This window comes from Arachis hypogaea, chromosome 1 (assembly GCF_003086295.3).
Source record: "Arachis hypogaea cultivar Tifrunner chromosome 1, arahy.Tifrunner.gnm2.J5K5, whole genome shotgun sequence".
Taxonomy (NCBI): Eukaryota; Viridiplantae; Streptophyta; class Magnoliopsida; order Fabales; family Fabaceae; genus Arachis; species Arachis hypogaea.
The window spans coordinates 105527738-105553002 of NC_092036.1; the positions used below are offsets into that span (position 1 = coordinate 105527738).

Below are 25265 nucleotides of genomic sequence, written 5' to 3' on the forward strand. Positions count from 1 at the left end.
TTTAGTGAGTTACAATGGCTGAAGACACAAGAATGCAGTCAATGCAAACGGCCATAATGAAGCTGACAGAATAGGTTTATAGACACAACGAATGGCTCGCAACCATTGTGCAAAGCTTAGATTCATGTTCAATTGGCTCAGCCGATGGAAGAGGCGTCGTGTCAACCACAGGCTCGGTCTGTTTTTGCGTCCCCACAGCAAATGAAGGTAGACTTCAGGCTTGTTTGGATGAACTTCTAAGAATAGATTTTTTTCAAATTTTTTTTATTTAAAAATTCTTATAAAAAAATAAAAGTAATTTTATATTTGAATATTTTATCTAAAAAAATCTTTTTATTTATCAATTATGTATAGGTATAACATTAAAAAATTACTTTTTTTGTTTATTTATCATGTGAAAAATATATTTTTAAAGAAAAAAAATCTTTTAAAAAAGATGTAAAAAATTGTAGCTTCTCAAAAAAATATTTTTTTTATTTTTTTAGAGCTTTTACTTTTACTACTAAAAATTTATCAAACATATTAAAAAAAAGATTTTTTCATTGAAAAAAGATATTTTTCTATGAACTTAATGGCACTTAAACAAGATATTCTCCAAATTCTTAAGGGTAGAATATGTACTTCAATGAATTTATAGGGCTGAGAGGTTCTTCAGAATCTATGACATTCTTGAAGAGTAGAAGTTGGATCTGGTGCCAGGGAATCTAGAAGGGTGAGCACTGGCGTGGTTTCAGATATGGGAAAATTTAGATATGCTAATCAATTGGCTCACCCTTTCTATTGCAATTCATATACATTTTGGTTCATCCCAATTTAATAACCCTAGAAAAAGAGTTATTCGAGCTTAAACAATATTTCTTTGTGAAAAACTATTTTGATGTTTTTACAGTATGGATGATACCCTGTTATTAGATTGTTTCATTGGTGGGTTACACCTTGAACTTAGACGGGAGGTTAAGGCATGGCACTCAGCCTCACTTATGCTAGCAGTAGCTTTTGCCAAGCTCTTCGAAGAGAAGTTCTTCTCCAATATTCAGAGGTGGCGCGCAGGTGCACCAATGACCTAGACTACTTACACTAAACCCAATTTCACTCATATCAATAAACCCCTACCCAAGCCCCTGGCACCCAATCACAACCACAACTTCCGCCATTGTTATCATCCCCACCTAAACCATGATCGATGAGAAAATTATCTCCAACCGAAATTCAATTCAGAAGGGAGAAGGGAATATGATTTAGATGTGATGATAGATACTCATCCAATCACAAATGTGCTACCAAATACTATTTTATCATATAATCGGTTGAGAAATTTCTACCAGAACAAGAATTGGTAGAGGTGGTTGAAGAGAGCCAATAGCTAGAGAAGGTGGAAGAAGTGACTATAGAGGAGCTTTTCCATCTTTCTTATAATGCACTCACTGGAATACCAACAAGGAAGTCAAATCGCTTCACTGGAACTATTAATGGCAAGGAGATCCATATTCTAATGGAGTAGGGCAATTTGAATAATTTTATCCACCACTCTCTAGTAACTCGGTTAGCTATTCCAATTTGCCAAGCTCCTAAATTTAGGGTACAAGTGGGAAGCAGTGAATTACTACAATGTGAAGGCGACATAAGAGATTTACCAGTTAAGATTCAAAATCACATGCTCTTTATTGAAGCATTTGCTTTGCCTATTGCAAGTGAAGAACTGTTATTGGGTGATATTTGACTGAAAACTTTGGATACACACCTAGTGAATTATTGGAAGAAATTTATTACCTTTCGGGGCTGGGACCAGTTAGCGACACTACTGAGCTTCAACAAGTCCCAACACAGGCTTAGTTTAATCAATTCAAGCGTCTCCAAGCCACTAATGAGATTTATGCATTATACACTCTTGAAATTATGGATTCGGATGAGAAACTACAACCCCCATTAGACCTACCAATAGATATGGAACCTGAATTAGCTTGGTTGTTGCAGATTTTTATAGAGGTGTTTCAGATATTCCACGACCTTCCACCGCCAAGTTCCCATGATCATGCAATTAATCTAGTCCCTAATGCTGCACCTATTAATGTATGACTGTACTGTTATCCTTATAGCTATAAAACAGAAATTGAACAGATTGTTGCTGAAATACTAGTTGAAGGGATTGTCCAGCCAAGTTTGAGCCCGTTTTCATCCCCGGTTTTACTCGTGAAGAAGAAGGATGACACTTGGCGTTTTTACATAGATTATTGAGCTTTAAATGCGGTGACAATCAAAGACTTGCTTCTTATGCCAACGGTGGATGAACTATTAGATGAGCTATTTGGGGCGTAGTTCTTTTCTAAGTTAGATTTACGGTTGGGGTATCATCAGATTCAAGCGAAGCTTGAGGATTGTTTTAAAATAGCTTTTAGGACACATAAAGGTCTATATATAGGGTGTTCGTGGTGTGGTTTGGTTCAATTTTTTAAGAAAAAATAAGCCGATCCAATTTTATATTAGTAGTTTGGTTCTGTTTGATTTAGTTTTTTACTCTGAACCAAATCCAACCAATTAAATTTAGTTTGTTTTGTTTCGATTGATTCAATTTTTCAATTAATTCAAATGAAAACATGTCCTACTATTTCATAAAGTCTTAACATGAAATCATAGAAACATAAAAACATAATTAAGAATCAAAATTGTAATCACAGAATAATATAAAATATTAACAAAAGTAGAAGCACCACAAAATAAAATAGGTTGAACAAATACTCAATAACAATATACATGTTTCCAGCAACAACAAATACTCAATAGGTTGAACAATAATCAACAACAACAAATCAATAATAAAATATGTTTAACAGCAGTGTTTTAAAATAGCGGCCATGGTGGCGCCATAACGGTATGGCGTGGTGGGATTTAGCCTCGTCGCCATACAAAGGCCACCGCAATGTGGTTTTCACGGCAGGCAAAAGGCGGCCGCAATTGTAGTGGCACCATGGTGGACCGCCATAAAAATGGCGAAAATGGCGAGTATTTTCGGATTTTTTAAAAAAATTCGAGGGTAATTGGGTAAATTAGCAAAACCCTAATTGATACATGTAACCCAGTTCAGCCGCTGCAATTCAAAAACAACTCTTGCTCTCTGATTGATGTCCAAAACGGCTATCTATCTCTGTTCTCTTTCTCTCATCTCTGTGCCTCCCGTCGCTGCCGATCTTTGCCACCGCCTGTTGCCATTCATTGCCGCCCTTCGCTGCTGGTGGTCCCCACCGCTCATTACCAGAGTTCCTTCTTTTTTTCTGGTTCGTAGAAGTTACAGTACATACATTCTTTTTTTATTCAGTTAACTCACTTTACTGTCTCCTTCTCTTCCCTCAAAAACCTCTCTTCCTCCAATTTTTTTCCTTTCAGTTCAATTCACTATGTCAACTTCTAGACCAGCCCGTAATTTTGATGTCCCTGCCCCTGTCCCTGCCCCTGCCCCTGCCTCTGCCTCTGCTGACCATGCTGCTGGAACTACTCCTGCTCATCTTGCAGCTACTGTCTGTGCTAGTAGAATTGACCAGGGAGAAAATATGTTAGTGTTATGGAAGAAGGTAATACCAATGACACTAATATAAAATTTTTGTAGAAAAATTATGAAAGGAGGAATTACATGGGAAAAAGAGCACTTAATGATTAAGCTTGGGAATGTTACTGGATGTAAAATGGTCCCAAAGGATGTTATTGCTGAATTATGGGTTTTACAATCAGAAAAAAAAGTCGAAGAAGACAAAGTGCTACACTAGCAAGCACCGAGGAACATAGTGTCAATGCTAGGGAGTTTGATTTAGATAGTTTGGGGTTTAGATTGTTAGAGGAAGATGCTCAAGGAATTGATGAAATTCCAAATCCAACTCCAATAGCAGCAGCTAGAGGGGGTGCAAGTTCTATGAAAGGTCCAGTGGATTTGTTTGTTAAAAGACCCGAAACTGCCATTGCAAGAAACAAAAAGAAGAAATTGAGGCAACAAAATATCAAGAAAGCATGTAATAAGAAAGCAGTTCATAGAGTTCATCGATACATAACACGGTAGTTCTACCAAGCTGGGATTCTATTGAATCCAGTGAGGATGAAGAGTTTTCAAGAAATATTGTGGGCTGTTGGAAGCTTTGGTCGTAATTTATCTACTCCCACTTATCATGCTCTAAGGGTTTCACTCCTTAATGAGGAGTTAGAATACACCAAAGACTTGTTGAAGGGTCACAAGGAACAATGAAAAAAGTATGGCTACTCTATTATGTCAGATGCTTGGACGGATAAGAGACAACGGAGCATTATCAATTTTCTTGTAAACTCTCTTGCTGGAACAATATTTTTGAAGTCTATTGATGCCTTTGATTATGTGAAGATGGGTGAAAAAATGTTTGAGCTTCTTGATGGTATTGTTGAGGAAATTGGGAAGCAAAATATTGTTCAACTTGTAACTGATAACGGGAGCAACTATGTTCTAGCCAGTAAGTTGCTAATGGAGAAAAGACTGAATTTATTTTGGACCCCGTGTGCTACCCATTGTTTGGATTTGATGCTTGAAGACATTGGGAAGATACCATTAATCCAAAAAACCATAAAAAAGTGCCATTTCTTTAGTTAGATTCACTTATAGCCACTCTAGCACTTTATCCATATTGTGACACACTTCACAAATGGCAAGGAACTGGTGAGGCATGCAGTCACATGATTTGGCACTTCATTTCTCTCTTTGGAAAGGCTTTATGAGGAGAAAGGAAATCTAAGAAAAATGTTCACCTCAGATGAAGGGGTAAGGAATTAAGTTGTCAAGGGAGGCAACAAAGATTGTTATTAGGCCCTCCTTTTGGAATCATGTCAGGTATACCCTTAAGATCATGGGTCCTCTTGTTCAGGTGCTTCGACTTGTTGATGGGGAGAAGAAGCCACCAATGGGTTATATATATGAAGCAATGGAGAAGGCAAATGAATGCATCATGAAAACATTTTCTAATGATGTGAGCAAATATTCTAAAGTTTTTTAAAATCATTGACAACACATGGAATTGCCAACTTCATCGTCCGTTGCATGCAGCTGGTCATTTTTTGAATGCGGAGTTGTTTTATGATAATCCTCGTATTGAGCTAGATTTAGAAGTTATAAAGGGGTGGTTTGAGTGCATCACTAGATTGGTGCCAAGTATAGCAGTGCAAGAGAAGATATTGGAGGAGCAAGCACTATATAAGGCCGGCTATGGACTTTTTGGATCAACCTTTGCAAAATCTCAGAGGAAAAAGCTTTCACCCAGTAAGATTAATCCTCCAATGCATTATTAACTTAGTTAGAGTGCTAATTAAAATCTTAAGACAAATTTATTTTAATTTTATAGTATTTTGGTGGTGGACATACGGGCATGAAACTCCAAACATGCGAGACCTTGCTATCAAGATTTTGAGCTTGACTTACAGTGCTTCAGGATGTGAGCGCTGCTGGAGCATTTTTGAGCATGCAAAGTATCACTTAAACTCGTTAAAATTTAGAAGTAATAAACTTCCAAATGCCATAGCTACTTAGATTATATTTAATACTTTTGCAGATTCATACTAAAAAAAGAAATAGGCTTGATCATGAAAGGATGGAGAGTTTGGTATTTATAAAATATAACCAACAGCTTATCGAAAGGTACAACCTTAAAGATGAAGTTGACCCTATTACACTCAATGACATTGATGAGTGTAATGAGTGGCTTGTTGGAGAACTTGGGACTGCCACCTTTCAAAGTGATGATAATATGAAAGATGATGCTAATTTGGTTCATGAAGGTGATAACACTTTGAGTTGGAACCTTGTCTTTGAAGCAATGGGGAGACATGAGCTTACGGCAAATACTAGAAGAAGAAAACAAAATAGAAAAAGGAAAGAACCTACAGCTCCAAAGGGTGGACCAAATGGGTCTAAGGCCTCCAAAAAAGGAAAGGCAGTAATTGTGGAAGAGGAGGAACCAGAATTTGAAGATTCAGAAGATTCTGAAAATGAAGAAGAGGAGATTCAATTTAATGATACTGAATTAGATGATGATGAGGGGGCAGAGAGGCACAATAATAATCGTGTTAATTTGGATGAAGTTGATGAGAGCTAGAATTTAGATGGTTTATTTTATCATTTGTTAGTTTAAAGACATGATGAGACAGTGGCTTTGGCCTTTCTTTCAAGTTTTTAGTTTTTATGTTCTATGTCTTATGTTTATTTCATACATTTGCTATTATATTTGCTACATTAATTGGATGTTTTATGACTAGAAAAATGATTATATATATTAGATTTTATAGTTTATTATATTTGCAATTTTTATGCATGTTTTTTTGTACACATATATGCATTTTTAGGTAATCCGCCATTTTCGCCATTTCTCGCAACGCCATCCGCCATTATTTTATGGCTGATTTTTGGCTCACCGCCATGAGCCGCCATCCGCAATCAAAACCTATGTTTAACAGTAATTGAATCAGAAATTAGACCAACCTGACTCGAAGACTCCATTATTGAGGACGACGGCGGTTGCTGTGTGTGGAGGAGATGGCGGCTAAGGTGGTTGAGAAACTACGGTAGCTGCTAGTGTGTGGAGAGACACAGTGTGTAGGAGACGGTGATTGCTGTGTGTAGGAGGAGAAAGGGTTGCACTGAGAAAAGGAAAGTGCAATGAGGAAGGGGTTCACGAGGAGAAGAGGGAAGCGCGATAAGGAAGGGGGCCACGCCGAGAAGAGGGATCCGCGACAAGGAAAAGGGGTAGAGAAAGGGACGTGCCTCCGCGAGGGTGTTGTTCAGTGGCAACTTCAGGGTTAAGAGGACGATGCCGCTGTGGAGTGTGGGAGTAGAAGTTTTGGACGAGAGAATTCGAGAATGTGCGCTAGGGTTATTGTAGGCAGTGGCGGCTAGGTTGAATGTAATGGGTGATCCTCGTTTAGGGGGGTGGATGGATCTATTTAGGATTTTTAAGAATTTCGGTTCAGTTTAGTTAGATTTTTTTATCAGAACTAACAACCGAATTGAACTGCAGAAAAACAGCAAAACATTATTTTTTGGTTTGTTCGATTTTCATTTTTTTATTCTGTTAGTCAGTTTTGTTCAGTTTGGATTGGTTTTAAATACCCATATCTATATGAATGGAGTGTGATGTCGTTTGGTTTGACAAATGTCTCGGCCACATTCTAGAGTTTAATGAACTCTATTTTTGCAAAGGTTTGTGCTAAGAAAGTTTGTGCTAATTTTTTTCGACAATATACTAGTGTACAGTCCAGACTAGCAGCCCACATCCACCACTTCATGTGTGTTGTCAACTTTAAAGAATCATGCTTTATTTGCTAAACTTAGCAAATGTTGTTTTGGGCAATCTCAATAGACTATCTTAGACATATTGTGTCAAGGGAAAGAGTAAGAGTGGATGATTCTAAAGTGCAAGCAATTAAACAGTGGCTGTTACCTACCTCAATCAAACAATTGAGAGCATTCTTGGGGTTGGCCAGCTACTACCATAATTTTATCCAGTAATTTGCTGATTTGACAGTCCCTTTAACAGACCTTTTAAAGAAGAATGAGTTTGTTTGATCTTATAAGACTTTAGAATCTTTTTCTACACTTAAAACAAGTTCTTTCAAATTCTCCTGTTTCGATACTTTTGGAATTTTCAAAGCCTTTTACCTTAGAGATTGATGAGAAACCGATGCTTTGGGGATAAGAATTGGTGCAATTTTGAGCAAAGAGGATTACCTATTGCATACTATTCTAAAAAGTTGTCAGGAGCAAGGCAAAAACAATCAGCATATGCAAGGGAGATGTAAGCAATAATTATAGCGGTGGCAAAATTTTATTACTAATTTTAAAATTTTGTCGATAATCTTAATCATGTGATCCTGTCTTGTGAAAAATACATTAAATATTATTATTAAAAATGGATTGACAATTTTATAAACTAATTTATACTAGAGTTCTGCTGGATAGACAACAGGGGATGCGACAACGTAAACAACGGATTGCATCTTAGGCCCACTAAAAAAAAAACCCACCCCATTTATCCATTACAACCCTAGCCACTCACCTTCCACCTTCTTCTCCGGTTACCGTAGCCACTTCACTCCCCCTTCTCTGTCGCGCCCTCATCAATGCACCTTACCACCGCCGTTGCACCTTCTCCCATGCGTCACGTCGCTCCTATTCTCCCTGCAAGCGACGTTGTCGCTACGTGCCTTCTTCTCTCCTCCGTCGCGCCGCGACCATGCTCCCCACAAGTAACACTGCCATTCGTCCTCCTTTCCCCTGCATCCTGCCGGTGTTCTGAACGAAAAAGCTGGTCTACTTCTCCCTTACGCTCGGTCACGTCTGTGCTCTCCGAAAGCAACGCCGTCGATCGTCCCAAACTCTCCCTGCGTCCCACCAATTGAAGAATCAACGCAGCCACTCACATGTCCTATGGTGATAATGAATGTTTCTTTTCATGTTTTCTGATATTTTTTTAATGATGGATTGGATTTCTTTTATTTTTGTCGGATGTATCTTTAATTTTAAGTAGATGTTTTTTTTATTTGATGTGGATGTTTCTTTTTTTAGATGGAAGTTTCTTTGAGGAGGGCAATGCGAGAGCGGGGGCGCGATGTGATGGAGGATGGCGATGCGAAGGAGAAAGAGGTGATGCAGGCGCTGAAAAAGAAGAAGATTAGGATAGAGGCACAATGAACGACGCTAAAAGATTAAAATTTGTGGGATGAGTAGGAGTGAAAATAAAATTAGGTTAAATTTTAATTATAATTATTAAAAATTTAATTTTTAAAATTAATTAAATATTTTTTTTAATCTGTTATTTACAACCTGTACTTTAGAAATTTTTTGACACTTTTTAAAGTGGTATCTAATTTACCTAAAAATGAGTAATTGTTGGTGATGAGAAAAAAATTGTTAGTGAATTCTATTTTTTTTTATATTAGTGTTGAGTATTTATTTTTAGGCATTGTAGCAATGAATTTTATATTATTAAAAAGTAATTATTTCAATAATAATATTTTTATATAAAAATGATATTATAAATAGCTAGATAATTTAATTAAATATGTTCAGTTTAATATATCAAATAATCTAACATATATCAATATCATTGAAGGAATTACTTTTATGAAAAATTTTTTGAGAGATTTTTTCGTCTAAAATATAAATTATCAACGTTCAATTTTTTTTCTTTTTTAAGTTTTAACTGTGGAAAGGTATATTTTATTATAATAACAAGTGATACTGCAAAATCATACAAGAATAGTATAATCCAAAATGGAAGTTTAAAATGGGATATACGAATCTATATTTGGGGTCAAATATGAAAGTCTCAAGGAGTATTACTGGTTTGGCAAGGGGGTTTTCTTCCATCCATTCCATTTCTCTCACAATCAATCAGGTTTTTCAGCTATCCACTAATTCTTGCGGTCGGGTTTTGCAATTTATAGTTTTATCTCTTCTTTCCTGAATTTTTTTTTGAGTATTCCTTTGCCAAACATATTTTAATTCCTTAGCACAACTATTGTCTTTTGAAATGGTTATATGCAATTCTAATTCTAATTGTGATTCTTATGGTATTGGTATCTTATGATTGACTACCGAATCTCCTTATATGTCTGCAATTATCAATTGGATTCTTTTAATGCGTTATTATTACCTGTTTATTAGTTAGGGTTTGTAACAATTGACGTAAGTTTCTGTAAATGAATTCTGAAAATAACAACATGAAATTCCAAAGAAAAGAAATTCAAGGTTTTGCAGTTGAGAAAGGGGAGCTAGCAATGTAATTTTTATTGACTGTAGCACCGATTATGAGGAAAGAATCAAGAATGGCAACCTCTTATTGTTGCAATGCCAAGAAGATCAAATCTGCAGAATTTATAGATTGTGAACCAGGAAGCATTGAGAAAAGTGGTTTGGAAAATAAATTATGTAGACAAGAAAGGATTGAAATCGGTCGGTTGTTTCAAGGTGCAGTGAGTTCCCATGATTGGGAGCTAGCAGAAAGTTTGATTTTGTATACCGATCCACAAACACTTAATGATGCCTTGTGTATCACAGTAGATTCCATATGGTTTTTGAGAACAGAGGTGGAACTTAAAGGGATAACTGAATTTATCAAGAAGTTAGTTGCCGACGGCGCTTGTGACTTCACAAGAGCTGTTCAAAGGACTTCATTTCTTGCTGCATGTGTCTCTGCTTGCCAGAGCAGGACAGTATGCCTTGCTGATACAATTAGTATAATGGCCCAAAGGTACAATTGATTTACTCAATGTTGTTCATTCTGTTGTAGTGTTTTTCTTTTTGACATTTTGTTTTTTATAGCAAATGATGTTTATATGAGAGTTCAGTTACTAACAAGTAGTGATTCAATTGGATCCAATTGGATTGAAAATGAATGGGAAGGGGGTTATGACATATGAGGATGACATGTGAACTTTGCCTTTGTTAGGTTGCATGAGCGTCTCCAAGAGTGCAATGGCGATGAAATCTTGAAGGTAGAAGCTAGTGCTAAGGTTCAAAAGTTTACTGAATGGGCTCTAAAATGTATAAGCGCCCATTCACGACTTCAGGATGTCGATAATGTTGGACACATCTCGGCCATTGAGGTCCAGCTCCAGTTATCTGGCTTTAAGATGTTCCTTGATCTTGCTGGAAATCGCCTTACAGGGAAGGATTTCAGCGAGGCATTTGATGCGGCATGCTTTCCTCTTACTCTTTTCTCAAGCTCATTTGATCCAAGTTGGGCACTTGGCATATCAGCTACTGTGATCCAAGGTTTACTGGGAATGTTAGTAGATGGTGGTGCTGACAATGTTAATCAGTGCTTCTTGGAGGCCTCGCGATTTGGTAGCACAGAACTCGTGAGAATATTATTGCAGGTGACTCTGATATTTATTTTACTCACTTTTTTTTATCCTAGATCCGTCGATTAATAATTTTCTAGTATTGAAAGTAGCCAACTTTCCTTTCCATGATTAATGACAAAGTGAATTGCTTAATTTTGGTGTTTTATAGTTGATTTGCTATTTTAAAGTGTTTGTATAGTAAGTGTGCTAAAACTGTTTTATGTCATGTTGGGATCAAATTGTGGAGATTGCACAAAGGAATAACCTGGATGTTGATGTTGACTTGGCATTAGGCTTTGCTTCCCATTACTGCAAAATAGGGACTATGGAGTGTTTGGTGGAAGAGGGGAATGCCATAGCATTTCTAGGCCCTTTGATGAGAGCTGCCGAAAGGGGCTGCATTCAAGTTGTTGAGTGGTTTGTACAAAGGGGAAGCCGAGACATGGAGCTATGCCTTGCCCTTACAGCAGCCACTTCTAGCTGTCAAGTTGACATAGCTGCATACATTCTTCCACACGTACCTCGGCATGTCCTTTCTACGCTTAGTATCGAAATTATCAAGGCTGCCGGTGAGCGCAGCGGCGGATCTCTTGATGGCGTAGCATTTCTGCTGCAATCCGATTTCTTAGGTGATCCTGCATCTACTTATGCTGTTGCAGATATCATTGCTAAATCAGAGGATGAGGGTGTTGCTTCTGAACTAAGGACTTTTCTCCATGAGCATTGGTCAGAAGCAGCATACTTGGAAGGAGTAAGGCTAGGACAAGAGCATTACATGAACCTGTTAAGAATCATTAAATGGGGAGGGTGTTTAAAAGATCTTCCAATTCCATTGATAATTGCTATTGCTTATCTCCCTCTTTATAGAGAGTGTAGCAAAGCTGGTGGCTGTTTGTTTTCCCAAAGGCTTAGGGGACAATTGGTGGAGGCCACAAGAAGGCTTGGGAATACTGATGATAGGGTGTTTGATGATCTTACCAATTCTAGAGAACTTCTGCTTGTTCTAGAGCATCACCTTCCTGATTTTCTAGTTTCTACACGCCCATTGACTAGCTAGATTAAGTTATGCTGTAAAAAAGTTGAAAATGCTAATTTTACAACCACAAGTCAAGCTATAACGGACAACCTGGAGAAAAAGTTAGAATTGTTTTCATAATTATGAAGACAATTCTAACTTCCTTTAGGTTGTTGCTTGACTTGCAATCGTCAAATTTGCATTTCTTGTATTTTTCTTATAATATTTATTTAATTCCACTTCATTTCATTATTATTTACCCTATGCTTTGGTTGATGGTAATTTTTTTCTTGAACTTCTCTGGCAAGATTTGCTTCTTGCTTTTATATCACAGCAAATCTTTGGTTGGGTGTATGGTATACACACAACACACACACGGTTAGGTTAGATATTAGATATCAAAATATTTATATTTAAAATAGGTCATAATCAGTAATTGTAATTATATTATTAGCTTCCCAGTAAACTATTTAAATATACACTGCATCTAGTACAAATAGATGTCAACAAAACTCAGTAAATTTGTCTTTATAAAAACAAGTTAGGCAGTTATTAATATAAAAGTTACATAATTATTGTTCATACCCTGACTCAACGCTAAGGCCACGACAAATCCAACCCACAAGGTACCTTCTCTCAAGAAGTCGGTGCTCCCCACGACTTGCTCTAAGGAAGTCGGGAGCAAAGATTAGCTGGCAGATAATAACTGCCCCTAAAATCTCTCAACTCACTTCCAGGAGCCATATCGCAACCTTCCTAAGATAAATGGACTATTATCCACCCTAAAAGGTGGAACTACTCCAACGGTGATTATTGGTTCACCACTAAAAATACACTGACACCCATCAGGTATCTCTAAGTCCCAATATTCACCACTAAAAATACACTGATACCCATCAGGTATCTCTAAGTCCCAATACTCTCTAGACCTGCTACTTAGGCATCGGAGTGTCTTTGCAGGTACCACCCCCCATTCTCTCACACATACAAGTCGGACGGAGGCCCCAAAGACGCGAACCTGCTCAAAGGCTTCCTTCCCTAGACGATTGGGCCAACCCAATGAGTCCAGCGCATCCATCTCCGGTTACCCAACGTAACAATTACTATTGTATATGATATGGAATTAGAAATATTTAATTCATTTAACTTAATTTGAAAATTTATATGAAAAATTACTAACAAATAATTGAATCATCCCTCATATAATAGAATATCATATTTATCCAAATTTTTTAAATTAAATAAAACATTGAAAGAACCATCTTTCGTGTTTTAGTTTTTAAGATTGCTTTAGTAACTTTCCAAAATACATAGGTATAAAATAGAGAGAAAAGGAAAAGAAGTGTCTAGTCTCTATCTTTTTTCTATTGTTTCCAATCTTTTATTTAATTGAGATTTAGAATTTTTTTTTTTTGTAAAAACTATATAGACATTTTATTTATTTTTGTATTTGACTAAATTTTCAAACAAGTTTATTTATTTTGTTATCCTTGTATTCTTTTTTAAAATTATTGTTAAACTAAAATAAATATCATTTAAAACACAAAAAGTTTGCCCATAGAAAAACTAAACAAGTATTCTATACCTAGAATACTTATACCTAGAGTACTTAAAAGCTATTATTTGTATGACAAATTTTTTTTCAAATACCTAGAATACTTATATTGAGTAATTATTAGAAGTTCAAATTTATTATTTTAACTATCTTTCTAATATTTAAAGTGGTAAAAAACTCAAATATATAGCTTACTCTTTAGAAAAAAGATGATAAAAAAACTATTTAATTACTTTTATTTAGAAAATAAGAGAATAATTAAAAAATAAATAAATTAAGACTCCTAATATTTTTTATGAGAAATTATACGTGACTCATAAATTTTTTTTATGTTGTCTTACATCTAAATCAACACTAACATATTTTTCTGGTTTTATATTAAAAGCAGTGTCTCCAAATATCACTGTCCATTTTTTGTTACAGAAGGATGGAGTGGAAATTTCCAATGGCCCTTGTGGCAGGAAAGAAACCAAATGACACTCATAATGCAAAGTGATATACATCACAATATAATAATAAATGAAATTTAAAAGGGACATGGAATAGGATTTATGCACAAAAAGCACATGTTTCTTATGAAAAATGGAGAATAATTAATGGTTTTGGTTGGAGAGAGGGACCACCAGACACTGTATGGTATCAATGGAAGGCACCTCCTCCTCTCTTCTCTCTCATCTCTCTTCTCATTGAAAGCGGTCTGATTCAACTATTCAAGTACCAACAAAACGTTCAAAATCCAGCTCAGTGGATCCATAACCATACAATAGAAAGCTTAAGCTTTTCACTGTGCCCTGTCAATAAAATTATTAAAACATCTTTAAGCCTTTTTCTTTCTGTTTTTTGGATCTGTTTTGTTATCCAAAAATCTCAACCATGGCTTGTTTGAAACCTGATGAGTTGGAGCTTGTTGGGAGAGGAGAGCAAGGTTCTCATCATGCTATGGAAAGAATTGGTGATGCTAATGTTGGTTCCAACAACAACAACATGGCTGATGATGCTTCTATGATGCATTTTCCTGCTAACTGGTCTGTCTCTCATAACTCACATGTCTCTACACGTTTTTTTTTTTTAAAGAAAAAAAACATCTTTTTAAGTTATTCTTTCCTTCTTGTTATTATTTATTTATTATTTCTTTTCTTTATAATAGGATATCCATTCATGTGAGGTGAGAGAAGGTTTTGAATTCAGTATCTTATTTTTTATTTTTATTAATGATTATTTAATTAATGGGAAACTGAAAAGGTAGTAGCCATGCTTGCTTCAAAAGGGATAGGCTTAAGTTCAACTTTCTAAAATCTATAGTAATCTATGAGTTTTGCCAAGTTCAAAAGGTTAAATTTTTTACTTTTATTTGGTGTCTCATAGTCCTGGAATGAAAAAAAAAAGTTATCTTTGAAATTTATTTTCTACCCACCAAATCGGATTGCTAGTAGTAAAACCTTCTAAACAATTTGCACCAAATTCTCCTAAGTTATGAGGTTAGATAATATTATATACGATAATCTTTATTTCTAGAAGTTTACACTAATCTCTTATGAGCTAAAGTTATATGAAAGCCTTTAGATTGGTATAAAATGGCCTTCTACTCTGAATAATAATGGGTAGTATTAATTTTTCTTTTTAACTGAGTAATATGTATGATGTTTTAATTATTTTTTCTCTTGTAACTGTCAAACCTACCGACATATACTCTCTGTTTTTTCCTTATTTTCTTCAGGCCAATGCCAGCATCTGGACTGAATGCATCAGCGCCAACTCATTTTACCATCTTATTCAATGGGAACACTTATGTCTATGATGGAATTAATACAGAGAAGGTAGCAAAAGAGTTTTGATTTCATTCCTTCCCTTTGCTTTGTATTAACTTTCTATGTACCTGCACTCAAAGTGCCATAGAAATCACTCACTTCTTTTAGATTTGTTTGATATTTGCATAAGTCATTTTTTTCTTATTTTTATTTATTTTATGTTATTTTTTTTATTTTCGGAGTTCACCAAAAATCGAATTTTAGATCTTTTGAACATAGAGTTCTATTATGAAACCACTTATTTCAAAAGCTGATAAGAAAAAACAACATAAATAGTTGTATCTCTAACACAAAGAGAATAATATAGACGGTTTAACTTGATAATTATATCGGTGGCTGATCTCACCATTTAAACCTGTGATCGTGAGGTCACACGGTGAAAATACTAAAATATATATTGTAATGTTTAACAACAGGTGCAAGAGATAATGCTTATTGCTGCTGCATATGCCAAGTCTGCTGAAGTGAAAATTGGGACACAATCTTCATTCACTCCACTCATTCCCACTTCCACAAGTTCTTCTCCTGCACAAAGAAACTCCAACAACTTGCCTTCAAAACAATCTGTCTGCTTTCCTGCAGAAAAGAGTTCCATTTGCAGGCTGCAAGGTGGGATATATATATATAGTCATTTACATGATAGCATTGATTCCATGCTAGCTTTGCTTTCTATTACTTTGATGTAACATTTTGTGGCTTTCTCTTGATCTCTCTTTTTCTCTTCAGAATTTCCGTTAGCACGTAGACAATCTCTTCAGAGGTTTCTTGAGAAGCGACGAGTCAGGTACTAATAATTAGTTCCATGGCATGTTTGATGATGGTTCTAGCTAATCACGTTAGAAATTCCATTAATGTTGTATTGACTAAAGATTCAGTTTAGTTATTGAAATTGCAAATGTACTTTTTAGTTCTTGCTTCCGAAAATCAATTGTTTGGTCCCTAATGTTAACGTTTGGTAGGTCATTTTTGTCTTTGCCTAGTCAACTCTTTTAAGTCTTAACCAATTGTTATATTTTGTTGACACATCAATCGTGTCACGCAGCAGGTGTATTAGCCATTAATGTCATTGAATCTCATTTGTTAACGGTTCACACTCGTATACAGATTAAAAAAGTACCTACTACGTATAGGGGCTAATGGTCAAATTAATCCTTAAAAGACAGATTATCTTTTAAATTCATTCCTAAAAAAATTTATTAATTAAATTAGTCATTTAAAAATTATAAATTAATTATTTTGTCTATCTGTCACATAAGTAATAGTTTTAGTCAACAATTAATGATATAGAAGATAACATATATGACATCTAGTATGTTCAATTAGACGTTGAACAAATATGTTTATAAAAATCTATCAATTTAGTCAATTATTTGCAATTATAAACCCTAGTTCTAATATAACCTAACGACACTAAATTGATAGATTTTCATAAATATATCTGTTTAGCTTCTAATTAGATATGCTAAATGAGTTAACATTCTATGTTATCAATCTTTGACGAAAATGATTAATAGAGTGACTGAAGGATAAAAACCATAATTTATAATTTTTGAAGGACCAAAATCTTTCGAGAACAAATTTAAAGAACAAGCTATTTTTTAGAGACTAATTTAACTATTAATCCTAATATATAGAACAAAAGAAAGACAAAAAATCAATTAAACATGATATTTATTCTCCCTTTCTTTCTGCACATTCTCAATATGTATATGCATCAGAATAAGCACTATCTTATGTTACAACAGAATAAAGAACCATTACTTGACTTTTGACTAATGGTTAATTGGTCAGGGAATAAGAGCAGAGACTAAAACCTTACTCTTGTATTTGATTATTGATTTGTTGTAATCATTGTTCTGATTGAGTTTATTTTTTAACTTTTAAGGTTGTTTAGCAAAGCCCCTTATGGTTTCTCAAAAAACATGGCTGGCCTCTATGATGACAATAGTCCAGGGAACATAGAGAACAGCTTTTATGATGACAATAGTCCACAAGATTTTGCTTCTTAATTCAAACAAAGAATGGATTTCTGGCAAGTATTACTGCCTCTTGTGGAATGCCAACGTAGTTATGATGCTGGTGTACCTTTATGTGTAGAATTGTATTGTTTTCTGTAACATCATGCACTCATATGGATGTATAATGGAAAACAAGCAAAACTATGTTACATGTTCTTCATCCTAGAGATCGTATGTTAACTAACTATTTTGAACCTATGACTTGGAAGATGCATTGGTCTGTAATACTCTTCAAAACTATACATCATGCTTAAAACACCTGCTTGTTATATAGTGTTAATGTGACTAGACATTTATTATAAACTGTTCTACTCGTTTGTCACTTTTAGTTACAAAGACTATTATTTTTATCTATGGTTGTTCAGAATACTGATAAAATTACTTACAAAAGAAAGAAACTAATATTGAGAAATGGATCATCTCAATTTTTTTAATAATTTAGGGAGTAAAATGTGATTTCTCACCATTAGTTTTATAAGTGAGATCAAGAATAAATATGAGAGAGAGAGAGTAATAGAGTTAAAAATCACACTTTACTTTCTTAATTTTTTTTAACAATTGAGAGAATTCATTCCCCTAATATTGTGTCAATAAAAGATAAGTTATTCTTAATAAAAATATTTAAACGTTAAATTTTTATTAATTCTATTAAAAACTTAACTAAAATTTTCAAATTATCTACTTTAACAAAAATATAACATTTAGATACTCTTATTAAGTATAATTCATCTTTTATAGATATAAAATTAATTTTTATTTTATGGATAATTTTACTAATATTTTAAAATTTATGGATAAAAAATAGTAGTCTTTCTCTTTTAATTATTTGTATAAATATTAAGAAACATATAATGAAAAATTCATTGTGAAATACTAAAATAATCTAGTTTTTAGTTTTTACTAGCTGATTAATTTATTCTACATTACAATTTTGGATTATTAATGTGTTTAGGAACCAAGAGTGTATACAGAGGATAGAGGTACACATACATGAGGTCGAGCAAAACTGGGTTTGTCTTAATTTGTACTCGATTTTAAATAATGATTGGGTCTATTTTTAAAATTTTTATTCGACTCTAAATCCAGTGAAATTACACTACTTTTAGGTCACACTTAAATCGAATTTTGACCGGATGAAATTTGGGTCTTCATAAATTTTATGTCAAAAAATTATGATGCATTCATTTATAAAAAAGAAAAAATATACTTGTTACAGAGAAGTTGATAACCATACTTGAACTTGAATTTGTCCATAAATTCTAAATTCATGTTTTTTTGATCTATTTCCTAATTTAACAAATGTGATTAAAAATAAAATAATAAGCTTATAATTAATATAACATAATATTGGAATTAATTTAAAACATATATACCTTTTTTAGTCTCTTTAAGCTGCATATGGGTCGAGTGAAACCGAATCTGTCTTGACCCAGATTCGACCCTAAATAATGATTGAATGTATTTTTAAGACCCTTATCCTATTATAAACCTAATAAAATCACACCAAATTAGCCTCAAAATATTCGAATCCGAACTAAATTTTTCGCCCGAATCAAACTGAATCATGTGCACCTCTACAGAGTGATAGCAGAAAAAGTATTCTTCTTGGTTCATGATATCTGTCTTTATCATAGTCTGTACTAATAAAATCTCAAAATAGTAACTGATTAAAAATTATTTATCAAAATATTCTTATTTAATAGGCATATAGCTTAAATGTTTTAATATTTATAGTGTTTAATATTGAAAAAAGTGTAATTATAAAAATAATTAAAAAACACAATATAATTTTAATGTATTAATAATATAAAATATTTGTCTTATTATTTAATCACACATCTTTCTTTAAATGATTATTCACATGTTGAATGTAAAAGTTATTTAGATTTTTAATTTTATCAAATATCAACAATAAATTTATGATTTAATTTAGGAGATAATATTCAATTTGACCACTGAACTTATATGAAAATCTCAATTTAGTCTTTAAAGTTTTAATTGTCTCTATTTAATCTCCAAACTTTATGAACATGAGTTATGTACTCATGTTAGTCCCGAAACAACTTTCAATGCCAAAACATTAACGGAACGTTGACGTCAATAGCCGGATACCATGATGGACTTTGTAAAATAATATTGTTTTAGTTTTGGCACTCAAATAGTAAAAAATAATATCGTAAGTGGTTTTAAAAGTTTTTTTCCTAAAATAAGTGATACGAATGTAGATTTTAGATTTTTTTAGCAATAAAACTAAAATAATACCATTTTATAGGTTCTAGCGTGCCATCTAATTGTATATGTCAATGTTTTAATAACGTTTGTTTATTGAAAATTGTTTTAAAAACTAATGTCAACTACGTTAACAAAATTTAGGGATTAAATAGAAACAACTAAAATTTTAGAGACTAAATTAAATATTATTTTTTTAATTTAGTATTTAAATTTTGATTATGTTATATGTACACTAAAATCAATTATTACAACTATTAATATAAAATATATATTAAAATATAAATATATATTAAAAATAAATTAAAATATATCTATTTATATATAAATAATTAATAATTAATTTTAGTGTATAAATAATATTTTTGTTTGAGTTTAATTTATCTAACATGTTTTTCATATTTCATTACTTACTCAGCTGACAGCCGCCTGATCGTGCAGTTTGATCTTTTATTGCATGAGCTACACTACACAGGCTATAATGCTATAACACACGTTTAAATTTCCAATCGGACTTTTGAGTTTTTTTTTTCCCCCTTAAATGATAATTACAAATAGAAAATTGTTAGAGGATCGTTATAAATTATTTTTTAATTATTAGTTAATTATTAATATTTAAAAATATAAAATAAAATATATTATTAAATATTAGATTAAAAAATTAAATTTAGTATTTATTTAAATGTCATTAAGTTGATAAAAAAATTTTAATAAAAAAATATTTTTTTAGTATGATTAATAAATTTTTAGTAATAAAAATAAAAATACTAGAAAAATAAAAATATCTTTTTTGATAAACTATAATTTACATCTTTTTTTAACTCACATAATAAATAAACAAAAAAGTACTTTTATATTGTTATACCCAAACATAATTGATAGATAAAAATTTTTTTTTGCATGAGATATCTAAACATTGTAAATCATGTTGCTTGTATGCGAAGTTTGTATTCGTAGGTTTTGATGAATGACAAACCAACAAATGACATAAAAAGACAAACCAACAAACAACTTGAATGAACAAGCATGAAGAGTTGAAAGCAACACAACAACAACAAGAAACTCAAGTCCACAACATTTGAAGACAAGTATAGTGTCTTAGGACTTAGGTAACTTCTTGTTAAGAACCAATTGCTAAATCTCTCAACACACACTCACAAAATGTTTTGATGCACATCTTGCAATTCGATGCTAGCCAAATGGTTTAAAAACTTGTTTTCAAAGGTACAAAAGCATAGGAATTGACTCCAACAAGTTTGAGATCAATCCTAAGCATTTTGAAGTGATTTTAAGCCATTCTTTAAGGTTTGCATCGATGCACACTCATCTTGCATCGATGCAAAGCATGCAACGACTTGTTGCATCGATGCAAAGATGTTTGCATCGATGCAACCTAGCTGAAAATTCAAATTTCAGCGTCAAAGACACATTTGCATCGATGCAAAGTGTTATGCATCGATGCAAATAATTCAAAAACATAAAAAACGGCTAGTTTTGACATAAAGGCTTCATCCCATTAATTCCCCAACGTTTCTAAGGTTTGGGGAATCTATAAATAGATGGATTGAAGCCTTATTTCACTAATTTTGATTTTTTGGAAACTATCTTGTCATATTCTTTCATTCTACACCTTTTTTAAGGTGATATAATACACAATTTGTGAGAGCAATATCAATTGGTTCAATAGTGCTAAACTTGTAATCATACACTCTTCTAGAGAGTACTCATTTCATCTCAACAATTCTTTGAGAATTGTTTTCTTGTACACCTTGTAAATTGGAATGTGATCTCCAAGGTTGAGTCAAGAGTTATAAACACTATAGTCGGTGAGGATACCAAAGAGGTATACTAAGTACTCAAGGCAAATCTTAGAGAAGGTATCTCTAAGTGGAGTGGGTTAGTATACGAGTGGTGATCATATACCGTGAGGTGTTAGAAACTAAGGACTCGGATTGTAAAAGGTTTTGCGCGAGCACCTTGAAGCTTGGCAATAGTGGAACTTCTCAATTGCGATTGAGAAAGAAAGTGGACGTAGGACAAGGATTGTGCCGAACCACTCTAAATAGCGTTTGCATCTCTCCAAACTCATCTCTTCAATATTATTGTCTTTTACCTTTGAGCAAATAAATTGTGATCGAAAAGTAGCTTCGTAAGTACTTAAGGAGTGGCTTAAGTCCGATTGGTGAAAAGCTTGATCAATTTATTTGAGTTGGTGTCTATTGGAAAGTAAAAGCTCCTTATAAATGCTTAGCAATTGAGTTAAGCTCTTGGAAAAATACTAGTACAATAACACTTTTTGTATATTGTCTTTAACTTTCGTAAAAAGATTAATTGTTGTTGCAATACTCAATTCACCCCTTCTTGAGTAATTGTGCATAGGTTCTACAAGTGGTATCAGAGCTTAACCCTTTGAAAGACTTAACCGTTTAAGGGAAAAGATCATGGCAAGCACAGGCTTTAACAACAACAACACTAGCGAAGGTAACTCAACCGCTAGACCTCCTCTTTTTAGCGGAACAAATTACTCTTATTGGAAAAATAAGATGAGAATTTGGATCCGTTCTCAAGATGTGAGAATTTGGAAAGTGATTGAGAATGGAAATCACATTCCAACAAAGACAACAAGCACTAAAGAAGGAGAAGTCTCCGTCTCAAAGCAAGTAGCGAAAGGAGAAGATGAATATAGTGACGATGATTGGAAGAAAGTGGCAATGAATGATAAAGCCATCAACTTCATTCATTGTGCACTTAACGAGCATGATTATATGAAGATCTCTACATGTGACACCGCTAAAGAGATTTGGGATAAACTCCAAATCACTTACGAAGGAACCGACCACGTTAAAGAATCAAAGGTATTTATGTTGGTTCATGAATGGGAAAATTTTAAAATGAAAGATGAAGAGAGCATTGAAGAAGCTCTTGAAAGACTCTCCAAGATCTTCAACAATCTAAGCATGCTTGGCACAAAATACAATGATAAACAAATTGTGACCAAGGTGCTTACAAGCCTTACACCAAAATGGAACTCCAAAGTGAACGCCATTGTGGAAGGAAGGCTCTATGATCAACTTACATTTGATCAACTACGAGGTAATCTTCTCACCTATGAAATGACTATGCTAAATAGACAAAAAGGTGAAGAAAGCAAGAAGAAAAGTCTCGCCCTTAAAACAACATCACTGCAAGAAGAGAGTGATGATAATGAAGAAGAAGGAGATGAAGAATTTGCACTCTTATTAAAAAGATTCAATAAGTTTGCAATGAAGAAAAACTTCAAGAGCAAAACAAAGGTACCAAAATGCTATGAGTGTGGAGAAGTTGGACACATCAAACCCAATTGTCCAAAACTTCAAAAGGAGGACAAAAACAAGAAATTTAAGAAGAAGGAGAAAGCATACATATCATGGGAGAACGAGGATGAATCCGACTCCGATAACGACGAGGTTGCAAATCTTTGCTTAATGGCAAGCGAAGAAAAGGTTAGTGATGACAACTTCACTTCTTTTAATTTACAAGATGAATATGATGCCTTACTTGAGGTGTACACAAAACTTACCCAAGATTATTCTCTCCTAAAGAAAAAGAATATGGAACTTTTAAAACAAAATGAGATGTTGAAAAACGAGAATATCAATCTTGGAAAGGATAAGTGTAGCACAAGTAGTGATCCATACAAATCTTGTAAAATGCATGAAAATGAAATTACAAATCTTAAGAACACTTTAGCTAAGTTCAATGAATCTTCAAAGAACTTAGATAAAATGTTGAAAAACCAAAAGCATGTTCATAATAAGGAAGGTTTAGGTTTTGAAAAAGGAAAATTTAAAAATGCTAAAACTCCTATTAGGCAACCGCAAGCCCAAAAGGCAAGCATGACTAAAAGGAATGAAGCCTTTAAACATCCTCCTCAACATGCTTCATTTAGAAATTATAATCACAATGCATATAGATCAAAAGATGTTGCATTGAGGAAACAACCTAGGCAACCATTTAGAAACATGCATAGGATGCATAATCCAAATGTCATATGTCATTATTGTAATAAAGTAGGTCATATAGCACCCGTATGCTTTACTAGAATTAAACATATAAACTTTCGTAGTCAAGATACGAGATGGGCACCTTATGGGCATTATGCTCATACTAACCATCAAGGACCCAAATTCACTTGGGTACCTAAATCCCAATTTTAATTATTTTGTAGGTACGTGTTGGAGCTAAGAACACAAATTGGTATGTTGATAGTGGATGCTCCAAACACATGACCGGCGATGAATCAAAGTTCACCGCAATAGAGCCTACAAACGGAGGAAACGTGATCTATGGAGACAACAACACCGGCAAAGTAATCGGCGTTGGAAAAGTTGGTAAAAATCCTTCTACCTCCATAGATAATGTTATACTTGTCAAAGGTCTCAAACATAATCTCATTAGTGTTAGCCAACTTTGTGACAAAGGAAACTTAGTCACCTTTGATTCAAAATGTTGTTTGATAAAAAGGCAAGACACTAATGAAATTGTGCTAATTGGGCACCGTGTTGACAATGTATACATGATTAATCTAAATGAAGTTTCCTCAAATGATGTGAAATGCCTTGTTAGTAAAAATGATGAAACTTGGCTATGGCATCGTAGAGTAGCTCATGCTAACATGGACCATCTTAACAAGTTGGTCTCTAAAGAGTTAGTAATTGGCTTACCAAAGCTACGTTTTGAAAAAGACGTCCTTTGCGACGCATGTCAAAAGGGAAAACAAGTAAAGGCCTCTTTTAAATCCAAAAACATTGTTTCAACAACAAGGCCATTACAACTTTTGCACATGGATTTATTTGGTCCTTCTAGGACTATGAGCTTTGGTGGCAATTACTATGCTTTAGTTATTGTTGATGATTACTCTCGATTTACATGGACCTTGTTCCTAGCAAACAAGAGTGATGCATTTCGAGCATTCAAAAGATTAGCCAAAGTTATTCAAAATGAAAAGAATTTGCATATATCATCTATTAGAAGTGATCATGGTGGAGAATTTGAAAACAATCTTTTTGAAACTTTTTGTGAAGAAAATGGCATTGAGCATAATTTTTCCTCTCCTAGAACACCACAACAAAATGGTGTGGTTGAAAGGAAAAATCGTCATTTAGAAGAAATGGCGAGAACTATGCTCAATGAGGCTAATATTCCTAAGTACTTTTGGGCGGATGCAGTTAGTACCGCGTGTTATGTTATGAATAGGATTATCATTCGACCTATTCTTAAGAAAACACCGTACGAATTGTACAAAGGAAGAAAGCCAAATATTTCCCACCTTCACGTCTTTGGTTGTAAATGCTTTATTCTAAATAATGGAAAAGATAACTTAGGCAAATTTGATGCTAAGGCTGATGAAGGAATCTTCTTAGGCTACTCTTTAACTAGCAAAGCTTTTAGAGTATATAATAAACGCATCATGACTATGGAAGAAAGTATTCATGTCGCCTTTGATGAAACTAACCGTTGTTGTGCTAGAAAAGATTTTGATGAAAATGTAGAAAACTTTGATTCACTAAATTTGAATGGTGAAGACAAAGAAAAAGATTTAAATGAAGCCTCTACAAGCTCAACAAAGGAAAGTGTTCAAGTTGAAGAAATTGAACCATCACAAGCACAAATAAATGCACTTCCAAAGGATTGGCGTACTTCAAAGGATCATCCTCTAGACAACGTCATTGGTGATATTTCGAAAGGGGTAACAACTCGATCCACTTTTAGAAATTTATTTGCATATAGTGCTTTTGTTTCTCAAATTGAACCAT

The 25265-nt window shown here is 33.8% G+C and overlaps 2 protein-coding genes across 3 annotated transcripts; both read left to right on the forward strand.

Moving 5' to 3' along the window:
- Positions 1-9125: 9125 nt before the first annotated feature.
- LOC112707030 (ankyrin repeat protein SKIP35) lies at positions 9126-12119 on the forward strand. 2 transcript variants are annotated; one of them, XM_025758598.3, is made up of 4 exons: positions 9126-9395; positions 9800-10250; positions 10449-10878; positions 11093-12119. In XM_025758598.3, exons 2-4 carry the CDS (start codon positions 9808-9810, stop codon positions 11900-11902), a joined length of 1683 nt encoding a protein of 560 aa, XP_025614383.1. In that variant the 5' UTR covers positions 9126-9395; positions 9800-9807; the 3' UTR covers positions 11903-12119. The 2 variants fall into 2 exon arrangements, with proteins under 2 accessions (XP_025614383.1, XP_025614372.1); XM_025758587.3 differs by lacking the exon at positions 9126-9395 and having other exon boundaries at positions 9658-10250.
- A 1715-nt stretch (positions 12120-13834) lies between these two features.
- LOC112707049 (protein TIFY 3B) lies at positions 13835-17544 on the forward strand. Its single transcript, XM_025758610.3, has 5 exons — positions 13835-14440; positions 15133-15232; positions 15640-15832; positions 15950-16007; positions 17109-17544. Exons 1-5 carry the CDS (start codon positions 14289-14291, stop codon positions 17230-17232), a joined length of 627 nt encoding a protein of 208 aa, XP_025614395.1. The 5' UTR covers positions 13835-14288; the 3' UTR covers positions 17233-17544.
- Positions 17545-25265: the final 7721 nt, after the last annotated feature.

What these genes read in the sequence shown, in the direction of transcription:
- LOC112707030 (XM_025758598.3), top strand. Translation starts at nt 9,808, where the DNA reads ATGAGGAAAGAATCAAGAATGGCAACCTCTTATTGTTGCAATGCCAAG. An exon ending in ATTAGTATAATGGCCCAAAG is followed by an intron (nt 10,251 to 10,448) that starts GTACAATTGATT and finishes TGCCTTTGTTAG; the next exon opens with GTTGCATGAGCGTCTCCAAG. An exon ending in TCGTGAGAATATTATTGCAG is followed by an intron (nt 10,879 to 11,092) that starts GTGACTCTGATA and finishes CAAATTGTGGAG; the next exon opens with ATTGCACAAAGGAATAACCT.
- LOC112707049 (XM_025758610.3), top strand. Translation starts at nt 14,289, where the DNA reads ATGGCTTGTTTGAAACCTGATGAGTTGGAGCTTGTTGGGAGAGGAGAG. An exon ending in ATGGAATTAATACAGAGAAG is followed by an intron (nt 15,233 to 15,639) that starts GTAGCAAAAGAG and finishes GTTTAACAACAG; the next exon opens with GTGCAAGAGATAATGCTTAT. An exon ending in TTCCATTTGCAGGCTGCAAG is followed by an intron (nt 15,833 to 15,949) that starts GTGGGATATATA and finishes TTTTCTCTTCAG; the next exon opens with AATTTCCGTTAGCACGTAGA.